Source organism: Mobula birostris, chromosome 4, assembly GCF_030028105.1.
Source record: "Mobula birostris isolate sMobBir1 chromosome 4, sMobBir1.hap1, whole genome shotgun sequence".
In the NCBI taxonomy this organism is placed as follows: domain Eukaryota; kingdom Metazoa; phylum Chordata; class Chondrichthyes; order Myliobatiformes; family Myliobatidae; genus Mobula; species Mobula birostris.
In genome coordinates this window covers 85,910,440-85,936,743 of record NC_092373.1, presented here as the reverse complement: position 1 = coordinate 85,936,743, position 26,304 = coordinate 85,910,440, and the positions used below count along the sequence as shown (strand labels likewise).

The window sequence follows — 26,304 nt, the reverse complement described above, 5'->3', positions numbered from 1 at the left end:
ATCTCCTTTACAACTAGAAATTAAAACACTCTACGTCATTGAGTCAGTCACATCTACTTTACTTAAAGCACATTCAAAATTTGACCATCAAGTATCTTGCACCTACTTGAAACTACATGAACCATAGAGAGGAGGATGATTTTTTAAACATCATCCACAGGACCAGCTGCGTTATTTCCCCAAACCATTTGCTTCACAGCCCATCTCCTTTGACTCACAACTTATGAAGCATCTATAAAAGTTATCATTTACTGTATACATATTTGATACCTGCTGCATGGTCCTACCATTAACTTATGAGGGGATTGACAATTACAAATACAGCCTCTCCAATAATGGCAAATGTGAAATATTACACTGCACCTAGTTGGTTTCAAAGTGAAATGCTTACCTTGTCTTTGACAAAGAGTTTCAAACCAAGGTCCTGTATGCCTTTATGTAAGTACTCGGCATTTTCTTGGTGAAGTTTCCAGTGTTTTTCAAGGCCCTGCAGAAAAATTGCCACCATTAATTCACAAAAAGTAAAGACTAAAATATGATGACTTCCCAGTCCTTATCAGACTTAAGTGTGTATAGGCAGGATGTGAGGGTAACAGACAGAAAAGAAAACAAATTGGAAGCAATGGCCAGGTATCAGAACTCAGAGAAGAGAGGCAGGCTTGGAGGAAACTGCAGGACTCAAAAGTAGAACTTAGAAAATAGTACAGCACAGAAACGAGCTTTCAGCCCACAATGGTGTGCTGAACTAATTAAAATAATGACACCTAATTAACATCATCCCCCTCTGCTGGCACATGATCTATATCCCTCCATTCTCTGCATATTCATGTGCCTATCCCTCAGCACTTTAAACGCCTCTGTCTAATCCACACACTCCTGGCAGTGCATTTCAGCTACGCACCACACTATTAAAAAATAACCTGCTCTTCCTTAAACAGCCTGACTCACCTTAAATGCAGACCCTTTGGTATTAGACATTTCTCCCTGGAAAAAAAATACTGTTTGTCTACCTATGCCTCAAAATTTTATAAACTTCTATCAGAAGTTCCTCGGTGAGGAGTGAAATAACAGAGTACAATCAGGTAGACATTAACCCAAGACAGGAATGATATTAGATGAATGTTGACCTAGCACAGACTGATCCTGGGAGAGAGACATGCACAGTACTATAAATTTTTGACAGGCTTTGATAGATTTTGACACCTGTGGTTGTTTTTAATAATATACAGAAATATGTCCACAGGCTCGCATTATGGATATCTTTTACGTCATTGTGTATGAGCAACATAGGAAAAAATATCCATGCAAATTTCATAAACACAAAACCCACCTCTTCTGCAAGAATTGCAAGTGCCTCTCTCAATGCAAAAAGACAGGTGATGGGGCTTGTATGATGGTATCTGTGGAAATAAAATGCAGCACTACTATATTTTCAGTACAGTGAGATCATTAAGTGCCTCTTAATCATCTTCCCTTCCAGCTAGGTTCACAGAAGCAATTTCCATCATTATTTTTAATCAAATATAAATTCTCTCTCTTTGCCTAATGTTCATTCTGGGTAAATAATTGAATTAAACGATTAAAAACAAGGATGGAAATTGCTTTTTAATTGTTTAATCAAATATGAATTCTCTCTTTACCAGTTATTCATTCTGGTTAAAGACAGAGAATTTATATTTGATTAAAAACAGGGTTGGAAATTGCTTTTTAATTGTTTAATCTGTTTAATTCAGTTATTCATTTTGTTTCCCATCTGGTCACTCAGTCCCTCTCTCCCCCCAGACACTCCGTCCCACTCCTTCAGTGTGTGTCAAATCCTCTTCCCACTGCAATTCCACACTGTCCCATTCAGGTATCCCCCATATCTTAAATATTTCCGATAATGAAAGAACAGAATTCTATCACACTTTCTTGGACTCCCATCGCAGCCCCAGAAGTTTGAGAGCCAACTCATGTCGAGATAAAGTGAAGTAGGTTTCTTCTTCCGATTAAATATTTTCTGGCTGTAAACAAAAGACAAGGCCACTTTTAGAAATGGATGCAGAATATATGTAAAGATGTATTATTTGATGTTCTGTGTGCTTCTGATGATTGGGACCAAATGTACACTTCTAGCTGTTGCCACATGTCCAAAGTATGTCTAGCTATTAAATGGTCATATACAGAAGTGTTTCTGCAGGTGGGGGGCTGATTAGCAAAGGAGGAAGTAATCTGGAATGTTGTCTTTTGGTTTATTTTTCAGATGCAGTGAACGGCCAAGGGAAATTATGACAATTAAGATGTGAAAGTAACATTTTGTTGAAATGTCATCTAACAAGACCCTGCAGTGTATAGTGAGGTCAGCTGAGAAGATCATCGGGGTCTCTCTTCCCGCCATTACAGACATTTACACTGCACGCTGCATCCGCAAAGCAAACAGCATTATGAAGGACCCCACACACCCCTCATAGAAACTCTTCTCCCTCCTTGACTTCTCAAACTTCTGCTAATGCCCCACCTCCCCCTTGTACCTCCATATAACCATATAACATCCGTTATTTATTTATATACACACATTCTTTTTCTCTCTCTCCTTTTTCTCCCTCTGTCCCCCTCACTATACCCCTTGCCCATCCTCTGGGCTTTCTCCCCTCCCCCTTTTCTTTCACCCTAGGCCTCCTGTCCCATAATCCTCTCATATCCCTTTTGCCAATCAACTGTCCAGCTCTTGGCTCCATCCTTCCACCTCCTGTCTTCTCCTATCATTTCGGATCTCCTCCTCCCACTTTCAAATCTCTTACTAGCTCTTCTTTCAGTTAGTCCTGACAAAGGGTCTCGACCCGAAACGTCGACTGTACCTCTTCCTAGAGATGCTGCCTGGCCTGCTGCATTCACCAGCAACTTTGATGTGTGTTGCTCTTCTCCCTCCTGCCATCTGGAAAAAGCCACCATAGCATTCAGGCTGTCAAGACCGGACTATGTAACAGTTTCTTCCCCCAAGTCATCAGACTCCTCAATACACAGAGCCTGGACTGATACCAACCTACTGCCCTCTACTGTGCCAATTGTCTTGTTTATTATTTATGATAATGCCCGCACTGTTTTGTGCACTTTATGCAGTCTTGGATAGGTCTGTAGTCTAGTGTAGTTTTTGTGTTGTTTTACGTAGTTCAGTGTAGTTTTTGTATTGTTCATGTAGCACCATGGTCCTGAAAAACGTTGTCTCATTTTTACTGTGTACGGTACCAGCAGTTATAGTCGAAATGACAATAAAAAGTGACTTGACAAGGCACGTTTAAGAATTTGTACCAGGTGATAGGTACTAAGCTAAGGACGCCATGGGTAGTAACTCATTTCAGAAGTAAAAGCAATGCATGGTTAAATCAGAGAATTGTGAGAAAAGTGCACCATTGGACAGGTGTGGATTTTAGGGTCCCTGAGATTATTCTCATAGAAGTATGGAGCTGTGTATTGATAATGTTTGTGTGAGCACTTCTCTCACAGGTGGGTGCGCAATATTCGGTGACTGAGAAACAGTGCTAGACTAGCTGTTGATAGGACTGACTGGTTAGCACCCCATTTGGTTTCTGCTATCTCCCTGATCATGGCCATTCTAGATCTTGGTTTCTTTGCAACATTTTGAAGGTGCATCTTGTATGAGAGGGTTTGATCTAGTGTGACTGACTCCTAAGTACTTTGGGTGTGGATGTTTGCCATTTAGTTTGATATTAAGTCTAAGTTTGGTTAGTCAGTTGTCCAAATGAAATATGGATGTTACTGTTTTGTTGACATTCATTTTTAGGTACCACTTTGGGAAGTAGTTGGATAGGGAGTTGATATCTTCGGTAAGGTTTTTTTTAATGGATTTGACATCATCTGATTGGAAGGCTTTGGGCCAATCCAAATTTAGCAGATTTAGTTTTGGGGAGGTCACTGAGGTACAGATTCGATAAGGTTGGAACCAGAACTGACCCTTGGGGGATACCATTGCAGAATTTCATAACGTGTCTGGTGTTACTTCCTAGGCACATGAAGAAAGAACAGCTGCCTCTCATTGTGTGGCGGAGACGTAGGATCTTTTTACAAGGGATGGTTTGGGCTAGATTTAACTTTAAGCCTTGGTTCCAAGCCGTGTTGTGTGCAGCAGATAAATCAATTAAAAATTGCTCCAGTTTACTTTTTGAGTTCAAAGCCTGATCTGATCTATGATGTGAGTGCGAGAACTTGTTCACAGGTATTGTGGTATTGTCTGAAGCCAGCTTGTTCGATCGGTATGTAAGGATCTATCAGAGGTAATATTCTGGATAAAATAAGTCTGTATTTTATCAAGAAGTTTATAGGTACAGCAGAGAAGAGAAATTGGGCGGTAACGTGGGATCATCTGTAGGCTTTCCTGGTTCAGGTATCGCAATGACTTTGGCACACTTCCAAGTGTCGGGGTATTTTCCTTTTGTTATGACATCAGTGAAGGTGCTCGTTAGTCACTTTATACCCTCTTCTCCGAGATATGTTATTAAGTGATGGAGGATAAATATGGACTTTGGGACAACTCTCCTATTCCTCAAAGGATTATTTCTTTGTGACAGCTTGTGGTCTAGCAAAAACCGGGAGAGGGTATGAAGTCAGTCTGCATTCGCGTCAACAGTTATAATTATGGGTTGCAGATTGGAGGCAGGACATTGCCTCTTACAGTTTCCAGAGATCATTGAAGTAGCAGAGCATATGACAGAAAAAAAGCAGTTACAAACCAGGCTTTGTCATTAAAAGAGATTGGTGCTGTTCCAGGGGGACAGTTGAGGACTTTCTGTGACCCAGAATAAAGGATGTCAATGCCTGAGTAGAGAAAGATGATCACATCAGTGTGGAATAACAGGCTAGATATTCAGCTAAATCTGCAACGCAAGAAAGTACAGGGTTTTGCTGTTACATAATTTACAGGGAGATCCAGGAAATTGAAGAGATATGGGAAGCATCAAGATTGCTGTTTACTCCCTTAGTAGGATTGTTGATCTAAGGAGGAGGAGGAGAAGATGGCGGCGCGATGCAGCTCACAGCGGCCACTCCGGTGGTGATATCTGTTTTCCTGTCAAGTGGGGTGCCGTGCGCAATCCTGATTTGATAGAGACAGACGTGAGAGCACGGAGGAATTTCTGGTGAAACTTCTGAAATGCCTGCTTCGCTGCCGCTGCTACTGTGTGATCCAGAATCTCCGGAGGGGAAGGCCCCGAGTCCTCGGCTTTGTTTGTTGCTCGGCGGCCGGGGCGGGGTCGAAGCGCTTGACAGAGGATGGTGCTCGGTGTCGGAGGGCTGGTCGGAAGCGTCGTTTTCAGACGGACTCAGAGTCCGCTGTGGTCGGGTGCTTCCAATGGCACGGCATCGGCAAGTTTGCGGCGCTTGGAGGTTCTCCCTTCTACCGTCTGCATGAGATGATGAGGCTATCGGAACTTTGAGACTTTTTTTTTACCGTGCCCATGGTCTGATCTTTATCAAATTATGGTATTGCTTTGCACTGTTGTAACTATATGTTATAATTATGCGGTTTTGTCAGTTTTAGTCTTGGTTTGCCTTGTGTTTCTGAGATATCATTCTGGAGGAACATAGTATCATTTTTTAATGCATGCATTTCTAAATGACAATAAACGAGGACTGAGTGTCCTCATAATCTAATCTAATCTAATCTAATTACCTTTCAATACACACGTAATTATATATGCTATACCATTTCTACACAAATCAGACATAATCTGTAAATTCACCAAAGACACCACTGCTTCTGGCAGAATCTTGGATGGTGACAACGAGGTGTACAGGAGTGAAGTAGATTGGCTGGTTGAGTGATGTCACAACAACAGCAACAACCATGCCCTCACCATCAGCAGGACCAAGGAACTGATGGTGGATTTCAAGGATGGGAAACACTTATCCTCACTGAGGGGTCACTGTTACATACCTCATGGATATCTTGTGACTGTCTTATGACCATGATGTAATTGTGTATCTTGTGTGCCTGATGTAATGGTCTTGTGATGCTGGGGTGATGTAATTTTCCTGCCAGTGTGAGGTCACGTGATGACATGTTCTCAACAGGTATATAACTGGAAACCCCTGTTGTTACACAGTTTTGTTTGTTGTTTAATTCGTCAGTTACTCCGTTATACTGCGTATTCGTCTCATGATGCAGTTTTGTTTTAAAGTGGAGTTTTACTTTCTATTGTAAGTCTAGTATTGGAGAGTGAAGACCTTACTAAAGTACGGGAACCCGAAGGATCGAGTAAAGTTGGTGTCATTCGGCGGTTTAATACAGGATCGACCTTATTGAATCTTTGTTCAGAAATAGTGACCTGCATCTGAGATAACTCCTGTAAAATCAGGAAGGTTTGTGCAGTGTTCATTCACCAGGAAAAGGTCAGTTCCTTTAAGCCGTTTTATTTCCTTCGTTGTGACTCCCTTGGAGAATCAGCAGTGACGTCACGTCTTCCAAGAAATCAGTTTCCAGAGAAGTCTCTCCTTATTGACTGTGTAAATCACTTGGACTTTCGAATTTTTCCATTTTCAGACTGTGTTTAAATTTACCAATTTAAGAACTGTTCCAGAGTTGCCGTATAGCAGTTAACTTCCGGTTAAGTTAGTTTAATGTTTATGTTTGTTTATAAAACTTGACTCAATTGTATATTCATTGTTGCTGGTCACGTGACATCACCAAAGGAAAGGATGAGCAGCTTCAAGTTCCAAGGCATCATCATTGGAGAGGGACTGAAATGGGACTGCAAATTTGACCTGAAATGTTAATTGCAGTGCTATGGGATGATAAATTCAGAAACAAGTCCTTTGTCCAATTGAATCTGTGCCAAACATCAAGTACTTATTTTATTCTAATCCTACACTTCACACATTTTATTCTTCCCACATTCCTGCACACTAGAGGGTAAAACCTTACTGACTTGTACCTCTTTGGGGTTGGGGGAAAAGGTAGAGCACCAGGAGAAACCCCCAGAGTAACAGGGAGAATTTGTAAACGTCACACAGACTGAGCCAGAAGTCAGCATTGAACCCACGTGTGTCTGGCGTTATGAGGTCACAGCTCCACCACCAGCATCACTGTGACATTCTTTTTTCTCTGCTCATAGATGCTGTTTCATCTACTGAATATTTACAGCCTTCTCCATTTTCACTTTATGTTATAAATGAAATGATAAAGGAAGGCAGAAAATTTAAATAGCTCACTTTTGTGAACAATGTTGGGTCTGATACATACCCTGCTTATCCATGTAGAGAGGTGCTCCGCCAAGAGAAGCAACAGAGTCGACCAGCAGCAAACAATTATGCCTGGAAACAAATAAAGCGACACTTGAGATGGATGAAGAGGAGATGTTTAAGCATCACAGTGCTAGCTAGAGTCGAACAGCTAGAAAGAGGCCATTCAGCCATCATGTCCATACTATTTGTTATGCTAATCTATATTGAGTACATAGTCTTTTGTGCCTTGGTCATTAAGTACTTGTCTGAATGCTTCACAAACACCATCAGAGTATCTGCCTCCATCATCTCTATAGGCTGCTCATTCCTGACAATAAACACCCTCTGTGTGAAAAATCTGCTTCAGACTCTAAACCCTCTCAATTTATGCACATGCCCTCTTGTCCCAGACAATGACAAAGAGATATCTACCCTATCTATCCGCCCTATAATCTTATATACCATTATCAGGTGACTACACCACCCAGCAATTGATTGTTTAAAAAGGCATAATATTCTTAACAATACTGATTTATGGCCAATATAATAAAGCTTTTCCAAAGGGTATACGCGTGGCCAGATTCTGCTCTAGCACCATCTACAAGTTTGCAAACGACACGACTGCAGTCAACCCAATCTCACATAACAATAAAACAGATTACAGCAAGGAGATAGAAAGCCTAGTGACATGGTGTCATTGCAATAACTTTTTCCTCAATGTCAGCAAAGCAAAAGTGTTGGTCATTGACATCCAGGAAGCTCCAGAAGTGCACATGCTCCTGTTAGTATCAGTGCCTCTGAGGTTGAGATGGTTGGAGCTTTAGGTTCCCGGGAGTGAACCTTACCATGAGCTTGTCTTGGTCCAACCATGTAGATGTCATCGCCAAGAAAATGCAAGGGCATTCCAGTTCCTCAGGAGGCTTAAAAAATTTGGCATGCTCTGTTGACCCTCACCAATGTTTAAAGATGCACCGGAGAAAGCATGCTTTCTGAATGCATCATGGCTTGGTAAGGCAACTGCTCTGCCCATTATGGCAAGAAAGTTGTGGTCACAGTTCAGCACATCACTAAAACCAGCATCTCCTCCAAAGACACTGTGTACACTTCTCGCTATCTCAGTAGAACAGCCAACACACTCAAAGATCCTTCTTACCACAGATATTTTCACTTCTCCCCCTTTCCTGGGGGAAGCGACAGTGGCCGTGCCTCTGGCACGGAGTCCGGCCCTGTAGCTCAGAAGGGTAGGGAAAGGAAGAGGAGGGCAGTTGTAATAGGGGACTCGATAGTAAGGGGGTCAGATAGGCAATTCTGTGGACGCAGTCCAGAGACCCGGATGGTAGTTTGCCTCCCTGGTGCCCGGGTCCGGGATATTTCTGATCGCGTCCAAGATATCCTGAAGTGGGAGGGTGAGGAGCCAGAGGTCGTGGTACATATAGGTACCAATGACATAGCTAGGAAAAGAGAAGAGGTCCTGAACGGAGAATATAGGAAGTTAGGAAGGGAGTTGAGAAAAAGGACCACAAAGGTAGTAATCTCGGGATTACTGCCTGTGCCACGCGATAGTGAGAGTAGGAATGCAATGAGGTGGAGGATAAATGCGTGGCTGAGGGATTGGAGCAGGGGGCATGGATCATTGGGACCTCTTTTGGCGCAGGTGTGACCTGTACAAAAAGGACGGGTTACACTTGAATCCTAGGGGGACCAATATCCTGGCGGGGAGATTTGCGAGGGCTACTGAGGTGACTTTAAACTAGAATGGTTGGGGGGTGGGAATCAAATTAAAGAGACTAGGAGAGAGGAGGTTAATTCACAACACGGGGATGGGAACAAGTGCAGAGAGATAGAGGGGTGTAAAATGAGGGTAGAAGCAAAAAGTAGTAAGGTAAAAAGTAAAAGTGGCAGACCAGCAAATCCAGGACAAAAATCAAAAAGGGCCACTTTTCAACATAATTGTATAAGGGCTAAGAGTGTTGTAAAAGCGAGCCTGAAGGCTTTGTGTGTCAATGCAAGGAGCATTCCTAACAAGGTGGATGAATTAAAAGTGCAGATTGTTATTAATGAATATGATATAGTTGGGATCACAGAGACATGGCTCCAGGGTGACCAAGGATGGGAGCTCAACATTCAGGGATATTCAATATTCAGGAGGGATAGACATGAAAGAAAAGGAGGTGGGGTAGCATTGCTAGTTAGAGAGGAGATTAACACAATAGAAAGGAAGGACATAAGCCGGGAAGATGTGGAATCGATATGGGTAGAGCTGCATAACACCAAGGGGCAGAAAATGCTGGTGGGAGTTGTGTACAGGCCACCTAACAGTAGTAGTGAGGTTGGGGATGGTAGTAAACAGGAAATTAGAAATGCGTGCAATAAAGGAACAGCAGTTATAATGGGTGACTTCAATCTACATATAGATTGGGTGAACCAAATTGGTAAAGGTGCTGAGGAAGAGGATTTCTTGGAATGTATGCGGGATGGTTTTTTGAACCAACATGTCGAGGAACCAACTGGAGAGCAGGCTATTCTAGACTGGGTATTGAGCAATGAGGAAGGGTTAATTAGCAATCTTGTCATGAGAGGCCCCTTGGGTAAGAGTGACCATAATATGGTGGAATTCTTCATTAAGATGGAGAGTGACAGTTAATTCAGAAACAAAGGTTCTGAACTTAAAGAAGGGTAACTTTGAAGGAATTAGCTAAGATAGACTGGCGAATGACACTTAAAAGGTTGATAGTGGATATGCAATGGCAAGCATTTAAGGATCACATGGATGAACTAGAACAATTGTTCATCCCAGTTTGGCAAAAGAATAAATCAGGGAAGGTAGTGCACCCGTGGCTGACAAGGGAAATTAGGGATAGTATCAATTCCAAAGAAGAAGCATAGAAATTAGCCAGAAAAAGTGGCTCACCTGAGGACTGGGAGAAATTCAGAGTCCAGCAGAGGAGGATAAAGGGCTTAATTAGGAATGGGAAAAAAGATAATGAGAGAAAACTGGCAGGGAACATAAAAACTAACTGTAAAAGCTTTTATAGATACGTGAAAAGAAAAAGATTCCCCTACAGACAGAAACAGGTGAATTGATTATGGGGAGCAAGGACATGGCAGACCAATTGAATAACTACTTTGGTTCTGTCTTCACTAAGGAGGACATAAATAATCTTCCGGAAATAGTAGGGGATACAGGGTCCAGTGAGATGGAGGAACTGAGGGAAATACATGTTAGTAGGGAAGTGGTGTTAGGTAAATTGAAGGGATTAAAGGCAGATAAATCCCCAGGGCCAGATGGTCTGCATCCCAGAGTGCTTAAGGAAGTAGCCCAAGAAACAGTGGATGCATTAGTGATAATTTTTCAAAACTCTTTAGATTCTGGACTAGTTCCTGAGGATTGGAGGGTGGCTAATGTAACCCCGTTTTTAAAAAAGGAGGGAGAGAGAAACCAGGGAATTATAGACCGGTTAGCGTAACATCGGTGGAGGGGAAACTGCTAGAGTCAGTTATCAAGGACGAGATAACAGCACATTTGGAAAGCGGTGAAATCATCGGACAAAGTCAGCATGGATTTATGAAAGGAAAATCATGTCTGACGAATCTCATAGAATTTTTTGAGGATGTAACTAGTAGAGTAGATAGGGGAGAACCAGTGGATGTGGTATATTTGGATTTTCAAAAGGCTTTGGACAAGGTCCCACACAGGAGATTAGTATGCAAACTTAAAGCACATGCTATTGGGGGTAAGGTATTGATGTGGATAGAGAATTGGTTGGCAGACAGGAAGCAAAGAGTGGGAATAAATGGGACCTTTTCAGAATGGCAGGCAGTGACTAGTGGGGTACCGCAAGGCTCAGTGCTGGGACCCCAGCTGTTTACAATATATATTAATGACTTAGATGAGGGAATTAAATGCAGCCTCTCCAAGTTTGCGGATGACATGAAGCTGGGCGGCAGTGTTAGCTGTGAGGAGGATGCTAAGAGGATGCAGGGTGACATGGACCGGTTAGGTGAGTGGGCAAATTCATGGCAGATGAAATTTAATGTGGATAAATGTGAAGTTATCCACTTTGGTGGCAGAAACAGGAGAACAGGTTATTATCTGAATGGTGGCCGATTAGGAAAAGGGGAGGTGCAACGAGACCTGGGTGTCATTATACACCAGGTCCTTGAAAGTGGGCATGCAGGTACAGCAGGCAGTGAAAAAGGCGAATGGTATGCTGGGATTCATAGCAAGAGGATTCGAGTACAGGAGCAGGGAGGTACTACTGCAGTTGTACAAGGCCTTGGTGAGACCACACCTGGAGTATTGTGTGCAGTTTTGGTCCCCTAATCTGAGGAAAGACAACCTTGCCATAGAGGGAGTACAAAGAAGGTTCACCAGATTCATTCCTGGGATGGCAAGACTTTCATATGATGCAAGACTGGATCAACTAGGCTTATACTCGTTGGAATTTAGAAGATTGAGGGGGGGTCTTATTGAAACGTATAAAATCCTAAAGGGATTGGACAGGCTAGATGCAGGAAGATTGTTCCCGATGTTGGGGAAGTCCAGAACGAGGGCTCACAGTTTGAGGATAAAGGGGAAGCCTTTTAGGACCGAGATTATGAAAAACTTCTTCACACAGAGAGTGGTGAATCTGTGGAATTCTCTGCCACAGGAAACAGTTGAGGCCAGTTCATTGGCTATATTTAAGAGGGAGTTAGATATGGCCCTTGTGGCTAAAGGAATCAGGGGGGTATGGAGGGAAGGCTGGTACAGGGTTCTGAGTTGGATGATCAGCCATGATCATAATAAATGGTGGTGCAGGCTCGAAGGGCTGAATGGCCTACTCCTGCACCTATTTTCTATATTTCTATGTTTCCATCAGACAGAAGATACAAAAGTCTGAACCAGGAACCACCAGGCTCAAGGAGAGCTTCTATCCTGCTGTCATAAGATAGACTCTTGTCCTCAGAATCTAACTGTTCTTGGCCTTGCACCATAATGTCTGCCTGCACTGCAATTTCTCTGTAATTATAATGCTATATTAGTAAGTTTGCTGATGACACAAAAGTTGGGGTGTTATGTATAGTCTGAAGGGTTGTCAGAGGTTACAGTGCAACATTGATAGAATGCAGGACTGGGCTGCGAATTGGCAGATGGACTTCAACCTAGATAAGTGTGAAGTCATTCATCTTGGTAGGTCAAATTTGAAGACAGAATATAGTATTAATGGTAAGATTCTTGGCAGTGTGGAGGATCTGAGAGATCTTGGGGTCCATGTCCATTGGACACTGAAGGCTGCTGCATAAATTGACAGTATTGTTAAGAAGGCATATGGTGTGTTGGTATTCATCAACCATGGGATTGAGTTCAAGAGCCACGAGGTAATGTTACAGCTGTAGAAGACCTTGGTCAGACCCCACTTGGAGTACTGTGTTCAGTTCTGGTCACCTCACTACAGGAAGGATGTGGATACTATAAAGAGAGAGTGCAGAGGAGATTTACAATGATGTTGCCTGGATTGGAGGGCATACTTTATGAGAATAGGTTGAGTGAATTTAGCCTTTTCTCCCTGGAATGACAGAGGATGAGAGGTGACCTGACAGAGGTATATAAGATGATGAGAGGCATTGGTCATGTGGATAGCCAAAGGTTTTATCCCAGGGCTGAAATAGCTAACATAAGGGGCCATAGTTTTAAGGTGCTTGGAAGCAGGTATCAAGGGAATGTCAGGGGTAAGTTTTTCACACAGAAAGTGGTGGGTGTGTGGACTGCACTGCCGACAGCGGTGATAGAAGTGGATACAATAGGGTCTTAAAAGAGCCTCTTAGATAGGTACATGGAGCTTAGAAAAATAGAGGGCTAAGCACTAGGGGAATTCTAGGCATTTTCTAGAGTAGGTTACGTGGTTGGCGCAACATTGTGGGCCAAAAGCCTGTAATGTGCTACAGGTTTCTATGTTCTGTCTTATATTATGCATTTGGTTATTGTTTTTCCCTTGTACTATCTTAATGTATTGATCTGGTGAAATGTTCTGCATGAATGGCAGGCAAAGCAAAATGTTTCACTCTACCTCAGTACATTCAAGATTCAAGTACATTTATTATCAAAGAATGTATAAATTATACAACCTTGAGATTTGTCTGTTTATAGGCAGCCACAAAGTAAAAAACCCGATAGAACATAATTCAAAAAATAAATAAAGACCAGCACCCAATGTGCTGAGAAAGAGGGGATAAAAACACAAATCACACGAAAAATAGAAGCAATCACAGCATTCTGAACCACATTCAGTCCTTAGATCCGAATCTCTGGAGCAGGCCTGAGCTGGCACAAAGGCTTGGTCTCAGTTCATCATATTAGTAGGGCAGATCGCTACAAAGCTTGCAGACATGAAGCACAACAGCCAGGGCAATTTCACAGCCTCAGCGTCATGGAGTGAGGAGTGAGGAGGGGAAAAAAGATTACGAGAGAAAACTGGCAGGGAACATAAAAACTGACTGTAAAAGCTTTTATAGATATGTAAAAAGGAAAAGACTGGTAAAGACAAATGTAGGTCCCTACAGACAGAAACAGGTGAATTGATTATGGGGAGCAAGGACATGGCAGACCAATTGAATAATTACTTTGGTTCTGCCTTCACTAAGGAGGACATAAATAATCTTCCAGAAATAGTAGGGGACAGAGGGTCCAGTGAGATGGAGGAACTGAGCGAAATACATGTTAGTAGGGAAGTGGTGTTAGGTAAATTGAAGGGATTAAAGGCAGATAAATCCCCAGGGCCAGATGGTCTGTATCCCAGAGTGCTTAAGGAAGTAGCCCAAGAAATAGTGGATGCATTAGTGATAATTTTTCAAAACTCGTTAGATTCTGGACTAGTTCCTGAGGATTGGAGGGTGGCTAATGTAACCCCACTTTTTAAAAAAGGAGGGAGAGAGAAACCGGGGAATTATAGGCCGGTTAGCCTAACGTCGGTGGTGGGGAAACTGCTGGAGTCAGTTATCAAAGATGTGATAACAGCACATTTGGAAAGCGTTGAAATCATCGGACAAAGTCAGCATGGATTTGTGAAGGGAAAATCATGTCTGACGAATCTCATTGAATTTTGAGGATGTAACTCGTAGAGTGGATAGGGGAGAACCAGTGGATGTGGTATATTTGGATTTTCAAAAGGCTTTTGACAAGGTCCCACACAGGAGATTAGTGTGCAAACTTAAAGCACACGGTATTGGGGGTAAGGTATTGATGTGGATGGAGAGTTGGTTAGCAGACAGGAAGCAAAGAGTGGGAATAAACGGGACCTTTTCAGAATGGCAGGCGGTGACTAGTGGGGTACTGCAAGGCTCAGTGCTGGGACCCCAGTTGTTTACAATATATATTAATGACTTGGATGAGGGAATTAAATGCAGCATCTCCAAGTTTGCAGATGACACGAAGCTGGGTGGCAGTGTTAGCTGTGAGGAGGATGCTAAGAGGATGCAGAGTGACTTGGATAGGTTGGGTGAGTGGGCAAATTCATGGCAGATGCAATTTAATGTGGATAAATGTGAAGTTATCCACTTTGGTGGCAAAAATAGGAAAACAGATTATTATCTGAATGGTGGCCAATTAGGAAAAGGGGAGGTGCAACGAGACCTGGGTGTCATTATACACCAGTCATTGAAAGTGGGCATGCAGGTACAGCAGGCGGTGAAAAAGGCGAATGGTATGCTGGCATTTATAGCGAGAGGATTCGAGTACAGGAGCAGGGAGGTACTACTGCAGTTGTACAAGGCCTTGGTGAGACCACACCTGGAGAATTGTGTGCAGTTTTGGTACCTTAATCTGAGGAAAGACATCCTTGCCATAGAGGGAGTACAAAGAAGGTTCACCAGATTGATTCCTGGGATGGCGGGACTTTCATATGAAGAAAGACTGGATGAACTGGGCTTGTACTTGTTGGAATTTAGAAGATTGAAGGGAGATCTGATTGAAACGTATAAAATCCTAAAGGGATTGGACAGGCTGGATGCAGGAAGATTGTTCCCGATGTTGGGGAAGCCCAGAACAAGGGGTCACAGTTTGAGGATAAGGGGGAAGCCTTTTAGGACCGAGATTAGGAAAAACTTCTTCACACAGAGAGTGGTGAATCTGTGGAATTCTCTGCCACAGGAAACAGTTGAGGCCAGTTCATTGGCTATATTTAAGAGGGAGTTAGATATGGCCCTTGTGGCTAAAGGGATCAGGGGGGTATGGAGGGAAGGCTGGGGCAGGGTCCTGAGTTGGATGATCAGCCATGATCATAAAAAATGGCGGTGCAGGCTCAAAGGGCCGAATGGCCTACTCCTGCACCTATTTTCTATGTTTCTATGTTTCTATGAACATTGTAGGGCAGTGAGCACAATAAACCAATCTATTGATCTTGCCTTGCTGATGCTAATATGTTGATGTTCACTAGATGCATGTATTGAAAATTCCTGTTCATTTCTATAGGTAAATACTTAAAAATTCTAGGCTAAATTCCCATCATCAATTTTCCATTTGAATTTGATGTGCCTCCTATATGGTTGAAATTATTAGATCCAATTACTCCAGATTTTGGATGTTTCATTATCACAAAGAATTACGGTTTAACTTTATACAGAGATTTTGTTGATATAATAGGAATCTTTAAATTAATAATAATATTAAAATGAATGAACAACTACGGGTTGCTATGAGGATAAATTAAATAGCCCTCAGTAGTATTAGGTGCCTTTCAATTTTTAAAATCAAAATGAAAAGAAGAAAATGATGAAGGTTAAATAAATCCGCTGTCATTGTGTGATTGACGTGCACTCACTTGTGACAGAGAGGTCCTATCCCATCCAGCTGCTGAACCACGCCTGCAGAGGACTCTCCATGTGTAATGAAAAACAGAACAGGCTTATGCTGTTCTAGAGCCTGCAGAATAAAGCAGATCATTTCTACGCTGCCCACACATGACCAAAATCAATACTGATTAGTATAACCCCAAAGCTAATTTCAAAAGCATTGCTTCTGCCTCCTTTACAGCCTGGTATTGATTAATATCATTCTATTAACACTGGTTCCATTCAGTTTGGAACAGAGTTCACCACTTGCCCAATAGGATTCTTTGCTTCTCAGGTTAAATCTAATGATTGATTACTTTCTCAATGTCTTTACCCACTCTGCAAAAGGATTTAATTTATCACTCTCCAACTAATGGGGCTAGTATCATTTGTGAAGCTTGGTGTAATGAAAAGGATGTAACTCAGTACCTTTCCATAACAACAGAACCTTTGCCATAAATTGTGTTACCATTTGGTAGGAGAAATATTGCAAGAGGAATCTGGTTTGAATGCATGTTGAAATAAGGTGCAAACATTTCACTACTTATGGGTTATTGCCCAGGTGTAGATGTACATGAATGTTCACTCAAGTTTCTGTTCCTTTGAGCTGAAAACATCCGTTAAAACAATTAATTCTGGTAGTCAGCCATTATGTTTCTCCATAATCTGACTAACCACAAGAATATTTACAAGCAGAGTTCTCTATGATTTAGAGAGGGGAAATTCATCAACAGACTAAAGAATTGTTTTCTGCTTGATCATTGGCAATTTGTTATTTAAATTTCCATTGCTGAAGCCCAAACACAAACAAATCTGGATGCCACAACTGTGCATACACATTTTCATGGCCAGTTTTGCACACTTACAGAAAGAAAGTCACAAACCTGCTCAATTTCTTGCAAGTTGAAACCTTCCCCTGGAGGCTTTACAAATCTCTTGACATCTCCACCTTAAGTAAAAGTGAAACGAAAATGTCACAGTTACAAGATAACGCTCCCAGCCTCTATAGAGCATAAAGTACGCAATGATAGAATTTTCAAAGGATGACCTTACCATGGCCAATATTAACTTTTTAACCTTACTCAGTCAAAGGCTCAGTCTATAGTAAAATAACATCAATCTCTACATGTTTTTGTCATTGGCAAAGGTCCTAAGTACCTCACTGTGCACAGTGAAAATAATCTTGACCCTGCTTTGCGAAGAAATATTAGACTTGGTGACCATTGATTTGGCTTGTCTCCAGGGAAAAGCAGCAAGTTGAAAGAAGGATTTTGGAATTTAAGGCTGAGAAAACTACTATTGTTTTTGCAAACCAAAGCCTTCAAACACACAGAATAATCCTGTAGACTGGGAGAGTACCCTAAGAGTGATATAACAATGAGTTAGAGTCAAGGTCAAGTTTGATTACTTCTGCATAACAATATATAAAGGAGATGACTACTTCCTTGAGGCACCTTGCTAACTTCAGAAATATCAGTATTAATCTTCCTCATTTCAGAGTCTGGACTGGGAGTTCAGGCAGCAGCTCATTTCCCACTCAGTCCACATTCCTCCCAGGGATGTGGACTTTGCAGACTGAGCCAGCATTAAATTGCCCTTCCCTAGTTGCTCTTGAGAAGATGGTGATGAGTTGCTTTCTTGAACCACTGTAGTCCTTGTGGTATGGATATATACACAATGTTGCTAAGAGAGGGAGTTCCAGGAATTTGACCCAGTGACGGCGAAAGGATAGTGTTGTTTTCCCAAGCCAGAAAGCTGTATGGCTTGGAGGACAACTTCCAAGTGGTGATGTTCCCATATTTTGCTGCCCACATCCTTCCAGCTGTTTGATGTTGTGGGTTTGGAAGGTGCTGTCCTAAGAGACTTGGTGAGACTTGCAGAGATGCTCTGAGTAACCTCCAACCACCACAACTATCCTCCTTTGTGCGAAGTATGATTCAATCCACAGTGCCTTGATTTCATTAGGAGTTTGAGGAGGTTTGGTATGTCGCCAAAGACACTCACAAATTTCTACAGATGTACCATGGAGAGCATTCTAACTGGCTGCATCACCATCTGATAAAGAGGTGGGGCTGGGGGTACTGCATAGGATCAAATTAAGCTGCAGAGAGTTGTAAACTTAGCCAGTTCCATGATGGGCACCAGCCTCCATAGTATGCAGGACATCTTCAAGCAGCAATGTCTTAAAATGGCGGTGTCCGTCTTTAAGGACCTCCATCACCCAAGTCATGCCTTGTTCTCATTGCCACCACAAGGAAGGAGGTACAGAAACCTGAAGCCACACATTCAATTATTCAGAATCAGCTTCTTCCCCTCTGCCATCCAATTTCTAAATGGACATTGAACCCGTGAACTCTATCTCACTACTTTTTCTTATTTCTATTTTTTTCACTACATATTTAACTTATATCTAGTAATGACAATATCTAGTAACATGAGGAAAGGAATTGCAGCAGCAGAGATGTGGTTTTTGAGGAGGATGCAAAGAATATCATGGACAAAATGAATATCTAACGAGGATGTCATGAACAGAGCAAACACAAAAAGAGAAATAATGTATGAGATCATGAAAAGGCAATGTAACTTCATTGGACATGTGATTAGGAAAGAAGAGTTAGAATGCACGGTAATTATGGGAAAGATTGAAGGGAAGAGATCAAGAGGAAGTCAAAGACAAATGATGATGGAGCCAGCAGCCAGAGAACTGGAAATGAATACCAATGAATTGATCCACTTGACCCGAAACAGGAGTGTGTGGGCCATGGCAGTCAAAGCTCAAACTGGGCACGGCACCTGATGATGATGATGATGATGATGATGATGATGATGATTTAATTTAACTATTTTATACAGTGTGTGTATATATATATTCACAGCTATTTTCTCAATGACAGTGTATTGCATTGTCCTGCTACTGCAGACAACAGATTTCACAACATGTGCTGGTGATATTAAAGCTGATTCTGATTCTGATTCTGATCCAGTGAAGGGTTACCCCTGATTCCCATTGATTCCGGTTTTACGCTGCCCTGATGTCAAGGGCAGTTACTCTCACTACACCTCCAGAGTTCAGCTCTTTAGTCCATGTTTTGACTAAGGGGCTGTAACAAGGCTAGGAGATGTTGTGGCAGAAACCAAAGTGAGCTTCCGTGACCAGATTGTTGATAGTCAAGTGCTGACTGACATCACCATTGATTATCTTTTTCATCATTTTGCTGATAATCAAGAGCAAACTAATGTTGTGGTCATTTTTGGGATGGATTTGTCCTGCTTTTTGTGGCACTTTTTTTTTACCCATAGCTGGGTATATGAATTCTGGGGTAATGCAACAACCTGGCCCATGGTGCAGAAGGTTCTGAAGCTTTCTCTTTTGCACTGATGTACTGCCTCCCCCACCCAGTGAGAATGGTGCTATTTGTGGGGCCTGTGCCTCTGGGGAGCTGTTTAATTGTTCACCAGCGTTCGTGACTGGATGTGGCGGTCCTGCACAGCTGAGATCTGATCCACTGGTTATGGTATAACTTCACATACTGCTTATGCTGTTCGACATGCCAGTAGTCCTGCCTTGTAGCTTCTCCAGGTTGATTCCTCATTCTGAAGTGTGCCTGGTCTATCAGCAAAAGTAGAGGAGGCTCAACCCAAAAGCAAAGCAACGGAGACAACTTAGCAGTAAATGGTACTTTACCAACAGACTGCAAAATAACAAGCCACGACGGGCCACAAAGCCAGAGAGAACAGAAACTAAACACAAGCAGCAACAAGGTACACTTTAGGCAAGGAGAATTAAGGCCAGGAGCAACTGGTTGAGGCTGGCTGGCTTGATGTGTGAACAAGGACAGTGGATGAGAACTGGCTGCTGGTGATGCGTCTGGAATGAGCAGCAGGTGAATCCAATTGTCTGGTTGTAGACTGGGAGTTACCTGCATGTGCAGGCCTGACATTATACTGCTCCTGCCATAGCCTCTTGCTCTCTGCATATCACCTGCTCTGCTCAAACAAGGGATGTTCTGCCCAATGAAGCAGTGGAAGCTACCTCAGTAAATATATTTAAGATGAAGTTGGATAGATTTTTGCATAGTAGGGGAATTAAGGGTTATGGGGAAAAGGCAGGTAGGTGAAGATGAGTCCATAGCCAGATCAGCCACGATCTTACTGAATGGTGGAGCAAGCTCGATGGGCCAGATGGCCGACTCCTGTTCTTATGTCTTTATGACATCAGAGATTGTGGTTGAGTAAAATTTGCAGAAGCTCATGGAGTCAAGCTCTTATTTGCTGGGTTTGTTTCCCTTCTTTCCCATTTAGTATGATGGTAGTGCCACATGACACAATTGAGTGTATTTTCATTGTCCCAGACTCTCACATTACTTCATTCCATCTCCACTTCAATCTCCTCCCATCTGCTGTCTGCTGATTCAGCTTGATGAAGCCCTCAGAATTTTGCCTTTCCTCACTCCAACAATATAGAATGAATTATCTCTTCACATCATGTTTGTCAAACATCAATGCTATTGCTTTTGCAGACATCCTATATTCTTTCTTCCTCCTGACACAAGCTCAGCCACATGCTCTTATCTATCTCTTGCTTCATCTTCCTTTCCCAAATACACAAAGTACAGCAGCTCACAACTGGGCTACTATCCAACAACTTGAAAACTACCTCCTCACTGTGAGGTGCACAGAACAGAAAACTGTGAGTCTGAGAAGCAAATGGAGTATAAGGACCACCACGCTGAGTGGCGGCTCCTGAAATATGGGAAGTGATCCGCATTGTCCATGGCTTCATTTTGAACAGTGTGGTATATTGGGGGCAGTTCATCAGAAGAGCTTATCTTGCAGATATTGCTTGCAAAGCCCCTTCCTTCAAGGCTTGGCTTTCAATCATGAGCATATGCAAGTGTTTTCTGAACACCGAACGCTAAAGTTCAGCTACTACATCTAGATGCAGTAAAAACTCCCAAAGCTTAATTCTGTAGGAACTCCAGGAAGAAAGAATATTACTTGTTGAACTTTTGAATATTGGTGAATTAGTTCAGTATTTTGCATCATAGTCAAACTGAGAACACAGATACTGCACGGGCAATAAGGGTGAGATGTGATTTCGCGAGCATGGTGGTGCTGGAGGTAGTGCAGTTGTCTCACCGCTCCAGCATGCCTGGTTCAATCTGGTGCTATTGGAGTAGAGAGAGACAAAATGTGCACATTCTTTCTTTGACCACATAGGTCTTCCCTGGGCAATCTCGTTTCCTTCATGGCTCAAGATGTACTGTCTTTTAGGTTAAATGTCTGCTGCAATTTGCCTCCCTGTAGGGAGTTGGTGAGATAATCAGAGAGTGCTATTGGGTATGTGTAAGGTGCAGGGATGAATGCAATGTGGCAAATCATCTCCTTCTGCATAAGTCAATGTAAGTGGCCATTGTATAAATTCATTTTATCAGAAAGGCCCAAGTCTGATAGTAATATCAGTGAAGATATTTGAACTTTTTAAACACTGTAGACATGAATTATTCACTGGCAGGTATAAACTAAATTAGATTATAAGTGAAGAGACCTCAGGGGACATTATCAAGCTGATTGAAAGGGCAATAACAAGGCATGTGGAATAATGTGAGCTCATCCAATTGAGGTACACAAAACAAAAAATCAAGGTACTTGTTAAATGGTGAGAGATTGGGTAGGGCTGATAATTGAGGAACCTGGCTATCCATTTTCACAGAACTCCTGGAGAGAGTGTGATTGCGGGAATGAGGAAACCATACTTACATACAGCTTGGAGTATTGTATACTGTTTTGGTCTCCTTACCTAAGAAAGTGAATACTTGCCGTAGTGGAAGTGCAGTGAAAATTCACGAGATTTGTCCCAGGATTGAGAGGTTTCATGTACGAGATCGACTGAATGGACTGGGACCCTTTTGTCAAGAGTTAGAAAAATGAGAAAAGATCTGATCAAAACTTACAGCAAAATTTTTAAAGGTCTTCTCAATCTAGACACAAGGATGATGTTTTCTCTAACGAGGATAAGGAGGTAACAGTTTCAGAATAAGTAGCATGCTATCTAGGACTGAGATGAGAACTTTCTTTACTCAGTGGACTGTGGAAGCTTGATCATTGTGTTCATTCAACAGATCAATAGCATTTAGAATATTAAGAGAATCAAGAGGTGTGTGTATATATATATATAAAATATAGGGACCGCCTCTCCCTCTCCTCAGTCCTTGATACATAAAGGATTGGTGAAAGGAAAAAGAGAGAATAAAAGTAACTAATATATTCAGGTTAGAAGACTATTACTGATCAGGATCAATTCTGAGTCCTTTACTATTCAAACTTTAGATGAAAGTCTTGGTGTAACGTATTCATGTCTGCCGTTGGTACAAAACCACTGTGCGGTAGAAAATAAGAGACCTCGAAGGAAGAAAGTAAAACAAAACTTTTCAATGAAGGTAATCTAGATAATCGTATACAGAGAAGCCTTGTTCATGGAACACAAAAAGTAAATATGCAGGAACAGCAAACATTTGGGAATGCAAATGGTATGTTGCAAGGGGCTAGAGTGCAGAAGGTTGTCTTTATACAATTGCACAGGGTTTGAGGAACACCGCACACTGGGGTATATGTGCAGTTTTAATTGTGATACCCAATGAAAGATCTACTTGAACTGAGATCAGAGAAGTGTGAATTTACAAAATGAAACTCTGGGATGAGGAGGTCTGGCATGAGGAGGAGACGTTAATCTCATGGACAGAGTGGTTGTGGCAAAGTTGTTTCCCATGATGGGGGAGCCTAGTACAAGAGGGCATAACTTAAGGATTGAAGGGCGCCCATTCAGAACAGAGATGTGAAGAAATTTTTTTAGCCAGAGGGTGGTGAATCTATGGAATTTGTTGCCACAGGCGGCAGTGGAGGCCAAGTCATTGGGTGTATTTAAGACAGAGATTGTTAGGTACCTGAGTAGCGAGGGCATCAAAGGTTATGGTGAGAAGGTGGGGGAGTGGGACTAAATGGGAGAATGGATCAGCTCATGATAAAATGGCAGAGCAGACTCGATGGGCCAAATGGCCAACTTCTACTCCTTTGTCTTATGGTCTTAATCAGAATATCCCTATTATCACTGGATTTAGGACTTTCTGAAAAAAGAGGTGTGAGTGCATTGTGAGGTAAAGATTCTGAACAGTGAAATACAAAGGCACTGTTTCTTCAGGCCAGAAAAATATACAACTGCAGGATAAGGGGTCAGCCATTTAAGACTTGTATGAGGAACATTTATTTGAAACTTTTCATTTTCACATTTCTCTCTGTTTGTTCCCTGAAATCTTTCATTAATCTCTGGCAACCCTGATTGCACTCTATCCCATGGTCCCTACAATATAAAATCTGTTCTTTGCATTTTCCCAGTTCTGATAAAGGGCCTTTAGACCTGAAATATAAACTGTTTCTCTTTCCACAGATGCTACCTTTCTTGCTGAATACTTGCAGTATTTTCTGCTCATATCTTATTTATATTCCAATGCTTGTAAATGTTTAGAAACCTTTTCCCTCCACCCATGCGATTATTGAAGGAGAACATTTTTCAATTTGCAAACATTAAATCATTGGAGGGGAAAATGGATTAGCGGTGTAATGTTATTCAATAGTGCAGAAGCTTGAGGTTATGTGTGGAGTATTTATTATCCTTATTAGATAATAGCCTAGATATTCTGGAAATATCAGCATTTATCTCTGAAACTGCAGATATTTCTCTGTGTACAACTTTGGGAATTCTAGTTAAACATGAAGGTGAAAAAAATGCTGCTTTTTCCAAGCAGTGATAATTGTGACTAAAAGCCCTGTGCCACGTTAGGTCTAAGCCAGAAAACCCTTCTCCATTTGTTTCATAGTGAGTTCAGCTGAGAAGATCATCGGGGTCTCTCTTCCCACAATTACAGACATTTACACCACACACTGCACCCGTAAAGCCAACAGTATTGCGAAGGACCCCACGCACCCCTCATACAAACTCTTCTCCCTCTTGCCATCTGGACAAAGGTACCGAAGCGTTCGGGCTCTCACGGCCAGACTGCAACAGTTTCTTCCCCCAAGCCATCAGACTCCTTAATACCCAGAGTCTAGACTGACATCTACATCATTTATTATTATATTGCAATTTGTCCTCTACTGTGTCTGTTGTCTTGTTTATTATTTATTGTACTGCCCTGCACTGTTTTGTGCACTTTATATAGCCCCGTGTAGGTCTGTAGTCCAGTGTAGTTTTTGTGTTGTCTTATGTAGTCTAGTGTAGCCTTGTGTTGTCTCACTTAGTCTAGTGTAGTTTTGTATTGTTTCATGTAGCACCAGGGTCCTGGAGGAACGTTGTTTTGTTTTTACTGTGTACTGTACCAGCAGTTTATCGTCCAAATGACAATAAAAAGCGACTTAACTTGACTTGACTGAATTCAAGGGACCAAGGACAGAAGTTGCACGATCATCTACTTAAAATGCTTGAGAAAAAGTACTTTTTAGCATTTCTTACATATTTTGATGGTTTATTTATTTTTGAAAATTTTTTCGAAGGTTCATAGTTTCATTCATAATCAAAGTATGTATGCACTACACAACTCTGAGGTTTGACTTCTCCAGATAGTCATGAAACAAAGAAAACCATGGAAAGTCATTCAAAGAGAAATTTTCCCCCCGCACAAAAAAAGAACAGCAAATTGATAATCAAATCCTAAACCCTCCCTCACCCACACAAAACATAATAGAACATCAATCCACAAACTCCCAGCCCCACAAGAAAAACAACAAGAAAGAATGGGCAACAACACAGAATATAAAAACCATAAGACTGAAGAAGTCTATTGTCCATAGTCCAATCCATAAACATCCTCTGACATCATCGAAAGAGAGCGACACCACTTAAATGTAGAGGTCTATACTATTAGAAATATTGTTTTTGACAGATTCACAGTTCTGAGTAAGCAAAGAGCATGAACTCCACGGTGATAAGGTAATTGTGTGCTTGTGAAGGAGCAGTGAACTGAGGCCTCTACTGCTGTCTCAGGTGGAGGGAAAAGGTACAGTAGCCCTATTTAGTATAGGATGCACCAAGTCCAATGGCCAATATTCATCATCTTACCAACAACAGAAAGTGGTCCAAAATCTGCTGTGAGAGGCAAGCCAGCTGCTTTCAACAATGACCACTGATCAACATGTGGACTTGCATAACCTGCTTTACCCCAGTGGCAACTTTGAATGGTGAATTTCCGCTATGGTAAAGCAGATTACACAGGTCTGAATGAGTCACCTCCACCCCTTGAAACCAGGTCCTGCATAGCAGTAGCTCAGTGGGATTGTGCAGGAGTGAATGGGGAGGGGGGTAGTAGAAAAGTTCCTCCAAGTAATGACTTTGCCACACTATTTACCTACATATATAACATCACATAGTATTTGCTCTCTGATCAGATTTTTCCTTAAAATTCAAAACTTTGATAGTGCATTAGCTTTGTAGCCAGCAGAGACCTGTCATTATCTTTCGTAATCAAACATTACTTAGCTCAAGAAGCTTCAGAAAGAAGGAAAGAATTTATTTATATTATTCATTTTCATTTTCAAATTCAAAATCAAATTCATTTGCTATGGGTGACAGATGATTTTTCCTTATATGGGAGAAATAAAGTTGAATGCACACACAATTTTCTGAATAAAGAACGTACCAATTCTCTCAGCGATGTCTGCTGCTCTTTCACCCCATATGCCATGGATTGCAATCAGCACCACATCTCCTGGCTCCACTACATTAGATAAGGCTGCTTCCAAAGCTGCATGCCCGGAGCCGCTGATTGCCAGAGTCAGGTTGTTTGTGGTTTGAAAGGCATATTGTATCCCTGCCTTAATCTCATCCATAATCTGTAACAAGAGAGGGAAGGAGGGAAACACCACACAGGGAAGCTTATTACTGTCACCTGTACCCAGATACAGTAAAAATCTCTTGCATACTCTCTGTACAGATCAAATCATTACACAATGCCTTGAGCTAGAATAAGGCAAAACATTAACAATACAGAATAAAGTGTAAAAGCTACCTAAAGAGTGCAATGCAGGTAAACAGAAAAGGGCAAGATCATAGTGAGGTAAATTGTGAGGCCAAGAGTCTATTTTATAGTGCAACAGGTCAGTTCAAGAGTCTGATAACAGCAGGATAGAAACTGTCCTTATACTTCGGTTTCTGTCCCTCCCCTCCCTATTCACTCCTCTACTATTTCATTGAACAAACTCAGATTTTTATATAACATGAAAATGTTTAAA

General features: G+C 41.8%; 1 protein-coding gene across 1 annotated transcript in view; it reads right to left on the bottom strand.

Annotated features, from left to right (window-relative positions):
• The window catches only part of agxta (alanine--glyoxylate and serine--pyruvate aminotransferase a), a 34,588-nt gene that overhangs the window by 1,538 nt on the left and 6,746 nt on the right, over positions 1–26,304 (bottom strand). The window contains exons 2-9 of the mRNA XM_072255721.1: positions 25,713–25,905; positions 16,908–16,972; positions 16,014–16,114; positions 7,235–7,305; positions 4,728–4,812; positions 1,908–2,003; positions 1,331–1,400; positions 392–487 (exon numbers count right to left, since the gene is read on the bottom strand). Coding sequence (XP_072111822.1) covers positions 392–487; positions 1,331–1,400; positions 1,908–2,003; positions 4,728–4,812; positions 7,235–7,305; positions 16,014–16,114; positions 16,908–16,972; positions 25,713–25,905 — 777 coding nt within the window. The remainder of the gene's footprint in view (positions 1–391; positions 488–1,330; positions 1,401–1,907; positions 2,004–4,727; positions 4,813–7,234; positions 7,306–16,013; positions 16,115–16,907; positions 16,973–25,712; positions 25,906–26,304) is intronic.